At 43.8% G+C, this 13,571-nt stretch overlaps 1 protein-coding gene across 1 annotated transcript in view; it reads left to right on the top strand.

Annotated features, from left to right (window-relative positions):
• Nucleotides 1-13,571, top strand: part of agmo (alkylglycerol monooxygenase) — a gene marked incomplete at its 5' end in the record, with an annotated part of 95,754 nt that overhangs the window by 32,157 nt on the left and 50,026 nt on the right. The window contains 2 exons of the mRNA XM_084336000.1: nucleotides 1,979-2,082; nucleotides 2,854-2,949. Coding sequence (XP_084192126.1) covers nucleotides 1,979-2,082; nucleotides 2,854-2,949 — 200 coding nt within the window. The remainder of the gene's footprint in view (nucleotides 1-1,978; nucleotides 2,083-2,853; nucleotides 2,950-13,571) is intronic.

Genomic DNA, 13,571 nt, shown 5'->3' with positions numbered 1-13,571 from the left:
CACCGTCACGTGGGTGTTAGGGGTGTAACCGTACACAAAAACCACGGTACAGTACCGTGGTTCGGTACGGGTTTTCGGTATAGTGGGGGAAAGTTTGGCTTTCCATGTTCCACTCAGGGGTGATGTAGTGTGCAGTAACGAATTGTACTTGTAGGGCTGTCAACTAATATTCTATATTGAAATTAATAATTGACTTGTAAAATCATTTTTTTTTTAATTATTATATTAGATTGTGAAAAAAACAGCCCCCGGTGGGTGGTCGTTAGTGGTTAACATACCGTTGTATTCGTTTGGTACACTACACAGCCGTTCGGTACGCTACGGTACACACTGAAACGGTTCGGTTCGGCACGGATACGTGTACCTTTACACCCCTAGTGGGTGTGCATCCTGCATATTTCCAGCCGTCCCCCAACAAAGAAAAGCACCCGAGTTGTAACCTGCACCCTGACGTCTCCACCGTTTTGACTTTAATTAAATTGCTTAACCGTCGTTTTATTATCATCACACATCACATGTACCACACGGAACCTTAACCTCATTTAATAATGTTTTGAATGTTTTGACTGTAATGCATACTGTGACTATAGATAGCCTATATGTGAGTCTTTGCGGTTGGGTAACATTGGAAGGTTAACTGTGCTCTCATGTCGGGGCGCCGGAGCCCAGTGAGTCCCGGGAGGTGCCAAGAAGCACAGAGGAGACGGGGTGGTCCGGAAACAGTCCGGAGATCCCGTGAAACTTAACAAGCATGTTCCTCTTGGATGTTAAAATGAAGTGTAACTCTGATATTAATGTAGCAAGTATCACAACACAGCAGAGGAATGTAAACTGGAGCGCTGGGAGATCAGACTGGACGTGTACCAGCTGCAGGCCTAATACCCCCTCTGTTATAATAGCCCTAATGTGCCCCTGATGGCCAGCCGGGCTCAGCCCTCAGCTTTTCATCATGGCTGCTCCAAGGAGCGAGATTTGAATGGCTCCTTGAGGGGGTGTGGGTGTCCAGTTACTCATTCGGAGGTCGATTGTGCAGATAAATCAGTGGTGGTGCTGATGCGAAGGCAGCTGTGTGTGTGTGTGTGTGTGTGTGTGTGTGTGTGTGTGTGTGTGTGTGTGTGTGTGTGTGGGTGTGCGTGTGTGTGTGCGTGTGTGTGTGTGTGTGTGTGTGCGTGCGTGTGTACGACGTGTACATTGTATGTGTGCGTGTGCGTGCGTGTGTACGACGTGTACATTGTATGTGTGCGCATGCGTGCGTGTGTACGACGTGTACATTGTATGTGTGCGTGTGCGTGCGTGTGTGTGTACGACGTGTACATTGTGTGCGTGCGTGTGTACGACGTGTACATTGTGTGCGTGCGTACGTGTGTACGACGTGTACATTGTGTGCGTGCGTACGTGTGTACGACGTGTACATTGTATGTGTGCATGCGTGCGTGTGTACGACGTGTACATTGTATGTGTGCGTGCGTGCGTGTGTATGACGTGTACATTGTATGTGTGCGTGTGTGCGTGCGTGCGTGTGTACAACGTGTACATTGTATGTGTGCGTGTGTGCGTGCGTGCGTACGACGTGTACATTGTATGTGTGCGTTTGTGTGTGCGTGTGTGCGTACGACGTGTACATTGTATGTGTGCGTGTGTGTGTGCGTGCGTGTGTGCGTGTGTGTGTACGACGTGTACATTGTGTGTGTGTGTGTGTGTGCGTGTGTGTGCGTGCGTGCGTGTGTGTGTGAAGGTTCAGGGCCAAGTGCTTGAACCTGTATGCGGACGGTTATGTGACGGCTGTTTACTCTTAACGAGAGACTGTGATGGTCATGTGTAGATTGGAGCATAAGTGATAACCTTTTATGAAGTGAAATAATGGTTTGGACTATTGCACTGTGTTGAAATTTGTTTTGTGTGTGCGTGTGCATGTGTGCGTGTGTGTGTCTGTGTGCGTGTGCATGTGTGCGTGTGCGTGTGTGTGCACTCCCCTCAGAGATGACCCTCCTGTGGGCAGCTCACCAGGTGCACCACAGTTCAGAATACTACAACCTGACCACCGCTCTCAGACAGTCCCTCACCCAGCAGTTCTCATCATGGGTAAACCCGCCCCCTTCAATTCTATTCTATTACAATCTGTGCTCCAGTAGCGTTTAGTTTCTTCATGGCGTGATCTTAACCCTTTCACTGCCACACTACAGAAGGTTAACCCTTCACTATCACACTACCGACGGTTACCCGGTGTATTGTCGCAGTGAAAGGGTTAACCGTTTGGTAGAGTGGTAGTGAAAGGTTTAAAGGGGAACACCTCCCCAATTTAAGAATACATACCACATGTTATTCCTATGGTCGAATACACTCTGAGAAAATATTTGTAAACATGACAAACAACTCTCCCAGATCCAATAACTGGACACATCAAACCTGTGATGTCATCAAGGATAAAGTCTGGAGCTGCTCCATAGACAGCGACTTGGGAGAGATGGTAAAGGTGACACTGAGAACACCCAGAGGAATGTTCTGTGTATACATTTAGGGTATAAAAACTCAAACAAACATTCCATCTGTCTATAACATCAATCTCCCATTCACTGTGTGTGGAGCAGCTCCAGACGTGATGCCTGATGACGTCACAGGTTTGAGTCTCACGCCTCTGGTTTCTGGGAGAGAGTAGCTCATATTCGGAAATATTGAATAAACTTTCCTAGACTGTGGAAATAACACATTTGAATTGTTCATTTGGGTGGTTTCAAGGCTTTCAATGAGCTAATACCGAATAACACTAGAGATGAATAGATGGATAAAAAACACCAGTGTTTGGTTTTAGAACTAATATTGATGTTGAGATACCATGCTGTGTGTTTCCCTCAGATCTTCTACCTGCCCATGGCGCTGGCTCTTCCCCCCTCTGTCTTCGCAGTTCACCTGCAGCTCAACCTGCTCTACCAGTTCTGGATCCACACAGAGGTACACACACACAGGAACACAGAGGCCGGCTCAGGCCACAGGGGGGGACGCCTGTACGTTAATGCCAAGCAAGCAGTGCAAAAATGCTTCCGCATTCGTCACCGCACGCTAGTGCGGTAAAGCGCCCTTCTTTTCAGACAAATGCTACCGTGCGTGCACCGGCGGCGGCGTGCTCGCTCAGGTGCGTGCGTGCGCCGGCGTGCTCGCGCGAGGTGCCCGCGCATGCGCATGAGATCCGACACGAGCGGAGCTCAATATATATAAGTCACCGCCCCTTATTCAGTATCTAGCAATAGCTCAATTGGCAAGGACACATGGCTGTGGATCCTATGGCTTGTTTGCTGGCGAGTTCGAATCCCATCGAAAATATTTTTTAACGTGATTTTTTTTTAACGTGTATTCTTTCGCCGGTTAAGGTTAGGCATGGTTAAGGTTAAGGTTAAGGTTAGGCATTGTTTCGGAGTTGGTTAAGGTTAGAACGGTTAAGTTTAGGCGCTGTTAAGGAGCTGGTTAAGGTTAGAGTTTGTCAAAGAGAATGGCAATATAATTTCTATGGTTAAGGTTAGGCATTGTTTCGGAGTTGGTTAAGGTTAGAACGGTTAAGTTTAGGCGTTGTTAAGGAGCTGGTTAAGGTTAGAGTTTGTCAAAGAGAATGGCAATAGACAGCCTATTTCCGCGCGACCTGGGCGCTGGGCGGCGGAAAATGAAAGGCGCATTACTGCATGCCACTACGGTAAATTTTTGCACTGCTTGCTTGGCATAAAGCTACACGCGGGGGGGACAGCATGCCAACCTGTTTCAACGTCTGGAAGAGACTGGGAGCGCACATGGAAATACAGGCCACAAGAGGGGCATTATTAGATTAGATTAGGTATATTGTCATTATACAGCACAAGTACTGTACAAGTTCGAAATTGGCAGTTAACCAGAGTTCAAAGGTAGCATTAAAGTGCAAATGCAATATACAATATGTACGTATTGACCCGGCCCAGCAGTTGGTGGCTCATGACGGAAAATCAGATTGCGAGAACATTTATGAAATGGTTTATTTATTTCATTGTAATCCCCCCCCCCCATATTATCACAGTTTGAATGTTTAAGAACATATATTAACCTCTTAACCCCCAGCCATATTTTCAGAAGATTTGCCTAAAAGTACATACTCAAGTAAATGGAAGATTGATCCACTTCTACAGGGCCATTTGCATGTTCTTGGTATCTAGGGACATCTATGGACCCCAGGGAATATAGTCCCAGTGTCAGAAATATTGTGTATGTTACTATGCTTGAGTAAATTGTAACGAACCAACGGAGAATATCAATTATTATTATGATTAGGTTTCTTTCCATCTTTGACGGTGAATAACCACATTTGACGGTGAATGTTTTGTCTAACATTGACCAAAAGTGAAAGGATGAGCTCATTCAGCACCTTCTTGAAATCAAGTGTACAAAAGATCTAAGCAAATGAACAAAGGGCAGATGATTTACAGGTTTCTTTGTAGATACAGTACTGAATTTTGCCATCCGGACGCATGCAATATGAAATATGAATTAGAATATAGAATATCAGGCCTATAATGACCTTGCGGCCGATACCGATTGTTCAACTAACACAATCGGCCGATACCGATACCGATACCGATATTTGTGGCACAAAATAAAATAAAAGTTAATATTTATTTTTTTTATTTATTTTTTTATATATATATTTTTTTATGAAACTACTGTATATTTGTATGTCTATAAATGTTTTGATGAATTGAAAATGGAGGACCCTTATGTAAAAAAGCCGAAAGTGTTTTTCTGGTCTTCATCCTCCAGTCTTAGCACTGTTGTTGTATTGAGCTGTACTGTATTGTACCCATTCTGCAATCGGTTAATAAAGTTTTCAATCAATCAATCAGACAAATGTATAGAAAAGCTTTTATTATAACCATACAACAAAAAATTATATTATTGTTTATGAAAATGTGTTAGCCCTATGCTTGACTATTATTTTAGGCATGGCAACAAATAAAATAATAATAATAAAATGAATAAATAAAATATTAAATAAATAGGCTACACGTCTCTCTTTTTGTGTTACAAATTGTGCTCACCGATATCAACATAGGCCTCTTTACTTACTTAAAAGGAAACATCAAGAAATATGTTTATGGTATTCCATCATGCCATGTGTGTTTTTTATATATTTTATAATGCTCTATTGCTGAAGTCTGAGTCAGTCATACAATACCCACTGGCTTTCATCTTCAACAGACTAACTTGACTAAAAAGATTATGAGTTTTAAGAGTTTAAGGGCGTTTTCACACCTAGCTCGTTTGGAGCTGTTGTTCCGAAACCTGGAGCGTTTACCCCCTATTTCGGTTCAGTTGGGCATATATGAACACAGCAATCACATTCTGTTGCGGAACAAAACAAGCGGGCCGAGACCACCTAGAGAGGGTGGTCTCGGCGCACTTCCAAACGAACCCGACGCGACTCGTACGCTGTGAGAATGCAATCGATTTAACAAACCGACACAACTCACTTGCCGTACTGTATACGCGCTGCATGATGACGCAACGCACACGCGTCCTGGACTGTTCCATCAGAGGGGGGAGCTTCGGTGGCCAGTGTGAGTGGCTACAGACCACTGCACTTAAATATAAACATTAGTCTACCTGGAGACTCAATGAGGTAATTGTAGATGTCGCCATAAGACGCGTCTGGTCATTTAGTGGGATCATTGTTTCATTATCCTGTTCGGCTGAAAGGACACTGGCCACCGAAGCTCCCCCCCTCTGATGGAACAGTCCAGGGCGGGGTGTGCGTTGCAATCACAATCCGTGGGCAATCTGCGCATGTGCATGGGGGGATGCTCTGCTTAAAAAACGGGCTTTTTCGCTGCCAAATTAGTTCTGATCGATTAGGAATGGCTCGCGCCGTGTTCAGGAGATTCTGGCGCATACAAGTCTATTCGATCATGTCTCTAGCACCCCCCACAGCCGTATCTTGCAACCACTTACAATCACGGCTCTCATCCACATTCATTAATTTGCTCTCCCCCCGCTCTCCCCTCCTCCCGATTTCAATGTAACGCGGAGATTCAGGGTTAGAGGGGCGGGGACACACACCCCAAAATCTGACCAATGAGTGACAGTTTTGCTCGCGCGTGCGTTTGTTTTTGGTCCGCTGGTTAACACTGCCGTGTGAACACAAACAAACTAAGGGGACAAGTGCAACATTGTATCATTATAGTCCCTGTGTCTCCCTGAACAAATCAAACGAACTACAGGTGTGAAAACGCCCTAAGAGACAGCAACTCACTGTATCTCTCTCAAACAAAGCTCCATGTTCTCCAGTAATATCTCCATAATCTGAGTTTGCAATGCATGTGTCGTGTCAGGTACAACCGAACCATTTTGATTGACAGTCGATTCTGCCAATTACGTCACACCGCTATCCACCCACCTCCCTGCTGTTTCTTACCACGCAATCGGCAAGCGTTTATTCGTTTTGAAACTTCCGGGAAGTCCGCCATTGATTTTCCACGAGAGATCAACAACAAAGCTAATAACGTTAGCTCCCTGCGGCCCACGAGTAGATTACCAGCGCTCTGCAGCAGTACTAAACGAGGCATAATGATTTTACTGCAACGAATGTTATAATAAAAGCTTTTCTATACATTTGTCTGATTGAAAACTTTATTAACAGATTGCAGAATGGGGTACAATTCAGTACAGGCTCTCTGAGCAAAGGAAGGAACTGAGCTATGAATGACCAACAACAATGCTATATGGTCGGGGTAAATACGCTGATGTTATTGAACGTAACTATATATAACGTTAATGCTTCTGCAAAGCAAGCTGCTTTTTACTGTTGCTCCGTATTTTTCTGCCTATCACTACTATAATGATTTATATTATAGCCCTTTCAACTTTAATTACTCTGTATGTTAACTCCCAGTTCCTATGGTACTTCTCCAGAACTGTGAATTTTCTTATCTATTCAGATTATGACCACAGTGCTCCGTCGAAAGGACGAGTAGCAAGATCTCTCCGTGGGAGGAATAGCGAGCCGTCTTATCAGCTACACACAAAGGACATATGTCGGCCACTGAAGGCGAGGATATTTATGAAAAGACGAGGAATACAGAGGTTTTCCTTGTTATTTTGAGTTGTAACGAGACGGAAGACGACAGTGGTTTGGTCGTGTGAGTAATAGAGCAACGGACCGCTCCAGAGCAACGGACTGCTCCGTGTTTAGAAATAGAGCAACGCACAGCTCCAGGGCGACGGAACCTGCCCTGTGTAGGGGAGAGAAACGGACATCTCCAGGGCGACGGAAAACTGCCCCGTTTAGGAGAGAGTGACGGACAGCTCTGTTGTATGATATTTCATAAAGACCACCGGTTGTGAAGTGACCCCACCATCACCACCACCACCACCACCATCACCACCACCACCACCATCACCATCACCACCAACCATCACCACCATCATCACCACCACCACCATCGTCATCACCACCACCACCACCACCAGCTAAGTACCTAGCTTAGCTTCAGTTTAGCCTAACCTGAAAAGACAGGAAATAAGGGAAGATGCCGGGACTCGGCTCTCCCACAGAATGTACTAACTGCTTGAAGATGAGTATGAGGATTGTAGAGCTGGAGGCTCGGGTTTCTACCCTGCACCAAATCCAACAGGATGAGCGACTCATTGACTCTATTTTTGAAGCTACTACAAATATAGCCAACGATACCATGATTGGGACCTGGCCTATGCTAGTAGCTACAGAACAGCACCACCCAAAAGACGGTCCTTGGCACAACCAAGGAGCTAAACCAAAGCAGTGGACCACCGTCAAGGATAAAAGGAGAAATAAATGAACCAGGACCTCACCCCCGGTACCGCCAGGAAATAGTTTCAACCTACTCTCGGAAACACGCATATCAACACCCAAAGCAAAGAGACTTAGAAGCGTGGCTAACGACGCTAACGAAGCAAACAGCGAGCGTAACGGAGCTCACGCTAATAGCAGGAATACCGGAGCTCACGCTAACACTAGCGAAGCAAACAGCTGGCATGCCAGAGCTCACACTAATGCTGGCGAAGCTAACAGCCGGCACATCGGAGCACACGCTAACAATGAGACGACGAGGAAAACAGAGCCACGAGAGCGTCGCAGTAGCCGACGCCGAAGGTACGAGACTAACATTAACATGACGGCTACTGAGAAGGCTAGTGGTACAGCTCGCGAGGCTATTTCACCAAGGCCACAAGACTGGTGAGAACCGGCAAACTCGGCCTAATCCAAAAACAAACAGCCCCAGAACTGTTGGAAAGAAAAATACTAACTTCACACAGAAAACAGACTGCATATTGATTGGAGATTCCACAACAAGGTACGTGGAAATGGCAAACACAGAAAATCGATGTCTAGAAAACACATCTGTGAAGGAGCTGACCAAAATACTTCCAACACTCATCGGGCCAGACATAACAAAAATTGTCATTCACTCTGGATCGTTTGACATCCTGCGAAGGAAAACGGGCACAGAGACATTGAAAGAGGATTTCACTTGTTTAATGAACACACTAGACAAATATCAGGATGTATCCATCAGTGGACCAATTGCATGCTATCGCAGAGGACAAGAAGCCTTTAGTCGACTCCTAAATTTTTATTCATGATTAGAATCTGCCTGTCTTACACACGGACTGAATTTCATTGACAATTTTAATGTGTTCTGGAATAATCCTGAACGCTTTCAGAGGAATGGATTCTTCCCAAACCGCCTTGGTTCGAGGCTTCTAGCAGCAAACCTACGTCATGCCTTAGTGACTTCCAAGGGCATCAAACTCATGATACAAGCACGAGCACAAGGCGTCCTGTCCCCAGACAAGGCCATCATGGCCACCAGCAACCCGCTTGATCAAATGTCCCCGAGAGAGCTAATCAAATCAGCTCATCATGCACTAGAGGAGATGGACAGTCTGCTAGCACCAAAAGGGGTATTAAATGAATAGTACAAACACCATGCCATCTTTCAAAACATACCGGTAATCTTAACCAGCCAATGGCATGGTAAAAGCTATAACAGATATACACCATCAATGCGTTCACCTGCTATTAACCTCAAAGCCATCAAGCTCAAGCCAAAGCAGACCTCCTCTAAAGAAGTCCAACAAATAAAATTAGCCCTCCTAAATGTCAGATCACTGAATAATAAAACATTTTTAGTAAATGATCTGATTAAAGAAAATAACTTAGATTGCATTTGCCTAGTAGAGACATGGCTAAATAATGACACAGCTACATCAATAATGATTGAGGCTTCTCCACCAGACTATAATTTTTATCAAATACCCAGAAAAAATAGAAGGGGTGGCGGAGTTGCAGCAATTTTCTCCTCAAAACTCTTGTTTAGAATCACGGAACTAGGCGAGTTCATGTCGATGGAATATCTTGCCATTGAGCTCAAAACAGAATCAACCATTATTGTCACAATTTACCGACCGCCCAGACACTCACCAATATTTATACAGGAGCTCTCTGAACTGATCTCATTATGTGTTACCGGATATGATAAGGTGATCCTAAATGGAGACTTGAACATCCATTTTAATAAGAAAACAGACTCCAAAACTATAGAGCTAGAAAATCTGCCCGGTATGCCAGATGGCCAGTCCAGGCACCATGCAGACAGGGTTAAAGAATGTTTGGAATGTGCGACAGGCGAGAGGAAGGTCACTCCATGTGATTCGTAGAAACGTCCAGGCTAGATGATTCCCAGGGAGAGCTCAGGCTGGTGGTGTTTCGGGGTGAGACGCAGGCCGGGAGCGTGTAGTCCTACACACAGAGAGAACAGGTTAGAGCACGGCAGATTAAACAGAGAGAGAGAGCAAGCAACAGTAGAGAGAGGGACCTAGTACCACGGCTGGTGAAGCAACACTCGGACAGTGAGTGGCAGGAAGCATAGACCTCATATCAGAGTCGGTGATGAGCAAACAAGTCTCAGGTGCGTCGATTGATCCCAGGTGACAACGTGTGGAAGCTGGAGTAGGAAGCTGCCCATATAAGGGCGTGGAAGCAGCAGGGGAGAGAGAGGCTCTGGCCGTGGTTGTAATGAACAAAGATCCAGTTATATTTTCCTGAGTTGAGTGTCACTTTCTTCTGTGATCGTCTCAGTTTATTTTATTTTTTATTTCTTTATTTTGCACCATTTCAGCAAAACAGTAAAAAATATCGAAACATTGACCATGACAGAATGTGTATATAAAGGTGCAGAATAGAGGCAAGAGACCCAGATGGGCCTATACGGGGGCCTCAACTCATTAAATCATCGGATTAAAAAAACACAAAAACAAAAGTAAAGTGAAATAAGTTCATAAAACAATTTTCCTAATATTAAGATAATAATTGTTAGGGTTTGTAACCGACCCCAAGCGCAACGGCACAGAGAGAGTTGTTTCAGAGTTAGCCAAAGCAAGGGCGTATTTATTCTCAGAGTCACAAGATAGAATTAGGTTGAGCAACAGAACAAACGGGGAATCTGGCATGTGAAGAATGTTGCGGCTCTGCAGATTCTCCCAGTAGGTGGTGGTGAGGAATTAGCTTGTGACGTCTGAGCCGCTCTGCAGATCCTCCCAGCATACACTCCAGGTGGAAACGGAGGGAGAGAGAGAAATCCCAGTTAGCCCAGCGCACAACAGAAACAGAGAGGTGACTGATCCAAATAAATATCCAAGTGACTTGATCTTCGGTGTGATACACACAGTTAGCAGAGTCCAGAGAAAAAACAATACGGGAATCCAAAGTGTAAATCCAACAACAAAAATGAGGTGAGAACAGTATAACAAAAACGGGATCTCTTCGGTGTTTCACAAACACACAAAAAACGGGTGATCCAAAAAGAACTGTTTCCAAAAACTCACCAGAGCGCAACGCGTAAAGCGGGCAGATAAACGAGGCGCAGGTTCGTACGGGGAATCAGGTTCTCCACAGGGATACTTCACGAAAGTCCTGGGGAGCAACAGACAGGGAACAGCGACGGGAAAGACAGGCAGATGCAGGGAATATTCAAAACGATCCAACATCGATATTAGGGGAATCAGGGTATATAAAGCCACAGGGCGCTGATGACAAGCTGTGACAGCTGCGGGATGAAATTGATCATTGCTCCAGAAGCGTGTGGTGGGGAGAGCACCAATCAACACGGCAACTTACAGGAAAGAAGCGTGTGGCGGGGAATGCAATTAATTAACGAAATACCTTAAAGGAACGGAGCGTGTGGGCGAGGAGCGGACCAATCATCACAGTACTTTAGGAAGCCTGTGGTGGGGAAAGAACCAATCCTCACAATAATAAGATAATAATTATAATAACAATAATAATCAAAGTAATAATAATAATAACAAAAACAACAACATTAATAATTAGTCTAAACAAATTAACATGAAACTATAAAACAAAGTGACATTAATGGTTTTATAAGATTGAAGCTATTCATTTAACAATGTATATTTAAGCTTGGATTTGAGTGATGAAATAGATGAGCAAGTTTTAATTATGGAGGGTTTTGAATTCCAAATTGTAGGACCTCTAAATCTTATACTGAACTGACCTAATGTTGTGCGGAAGAAATTACGATGAATATTATTTGATTGCCTTGTTGGATATGAATGAATACTGAAGTTTGATGTGAAAAAAATATGGAAAACACTAGGAAATAAATCTAAATTAAAAGTGCAGTTAAACATAAAAATACATATCTGGTATACATTGATATCATGTATCATGTATATATGGAATCAGACAAATTCTCAATTTCTTTATAAATGAGGAGATAAGATGTTTTATGCATCGTTCTAGTGCATCTACTATCAACTATCCACCATTTACCAGTTGACAAAACAAAAACCTTATATGTCTTCTTTTATGAGACAACAAACCAACTGATTCCTTCTCACCTAACAATACAATTTGGTAACTTAAGTCATTAAAAATGTGATGCAATGTGACCATGTGATTATTCCTTCCTTCATTCCACCCACCCCTCCTACCCAACCTCCCCCCCCCCCACTCCTACCCAACCCCCCCCCCACCCACCCACCCAACCACCTACAATGTACAGCTATTTTTCCATGGCTTCTCTTAACCCTAGTGGTTAGTGATCGAGGCTCGTTTGGTGTCCTCATAAGAAGCTTCTATTTTGCACTGCAGGTGGTAGGCCTGCTTCTGTGCCTTGTGTGTGCTCAGACGCTGCTCCACTGCCTTCTTAACACGTTCAGTGCCAGCAGGGGGCGCACAATTTAGTGCTTGAATGCCCAGCATCCACTTCAATGTTAACGTTAATATCGCCAAATCTATGTTTTAAATTATGGCTATGTGTCTAATCTGCCCGTCGCTTATCAATGACTCATTTTCCAGTCAACATTGTCAAAGCGGATTGTTTTTTTATCGGTTCATTTCCGTTTGATAGCATCTTGAAAAGCCCTTGTTTTCAAGGGGGAAAAAAATATTCCATAATAAACGGAATATTCTAGAATACACAAAAAACGTTCAAATTTTTCTGCCTATTTATGAATCGTTTTCAAATAAACGCTAGATTATCGATAGTATATGTGTACGTATGCACGCTATATAGGCGATCTGATATCTGATCTGATATATTTCCTGATCGCTCGCACAGCCAAACAGCAGGGATTAAAGCAAAAAAAAATCTCCTGACTGAACTTTTTTTCTGGCCAAGTCATATTCTTATTTTAACCTCTACTGTATTTTTTTTTAATAGTGTTAGCGTTTTAAGGGAGCCTACTTGTAGAGCGAGCCTACTGTCCTGACTGTGACTATAGACCCCACTGTTGTGTGCTGGAGAGCGTGAATGCAAGTCTTGTGGCTAGCTTCTGATTGATGGCGAGCTAGCACCCCTCCCCACTTTGAACCATGAACTAAACGGCTTGTTATCATACAAACAAGGGACTAAACACGTTTCGCAATTATGCCACAACAACAAGGGACAGTCTCCTCCCCACCGTTTGTATATATTTATTTACCACCCACTCACTCACCCCCTCCTAATGTACAGTCTCCTCCTCATCATATGTATATATTTACTGTTAGGATCTCTGGGTAACAGTACTGTATATTTGCATATCGTATATGTGACAAAATGTAACAGTACTATTACTATATACCTGTAAGGCATGTATGTCCCTATGTCATAAATGTCATGTATGTTGTGTATGTCATAAATGTCACTATGAATTGAAAATGGGGGACCCTGATGATGTAAACAAGACAAACGCCTTTCTCTGGTCTACATCCCCTTAACAATTGTGTGTATTGCTACTGGATTTACAAGATCCAGAGTGAATGAATGAATGAAAACTTTATTTAATACACGAGACCCTCTTCTTGGGACCAAGTAAGGTTGTCGATAATCCAATGTATAGTTACAACCCCCCCCCATCCCACCCAACCACATCCAATGTACAGTTTCTTCGTCAAATGTATATACTCTTTTTAGACTATTTTTGTATCACAAACAATAGGCTACTGTATTTGTAAATCTGGTATGTCATAAATGTATAGATGTAGCAGTATTGTCTATCTGTATGTCATGTGTGTC

Source organism: Notolepis coatsorum (genome assembly GCF_963971535.1).
Source record: "Notolepis coatsorum genome assembly, chromosome: 19".
NCBI lineage: Eukaryota > Metazoa > Chordata > Actinopteri > Aulopiformes > Paralepididae > Notolepis > Notolepis coatsorum.
The sequence above is the reverse complement of the archived record's forward strand: the minus strand, read 5'-3'. Positions and strand labels throughout refer to the sequence as shown.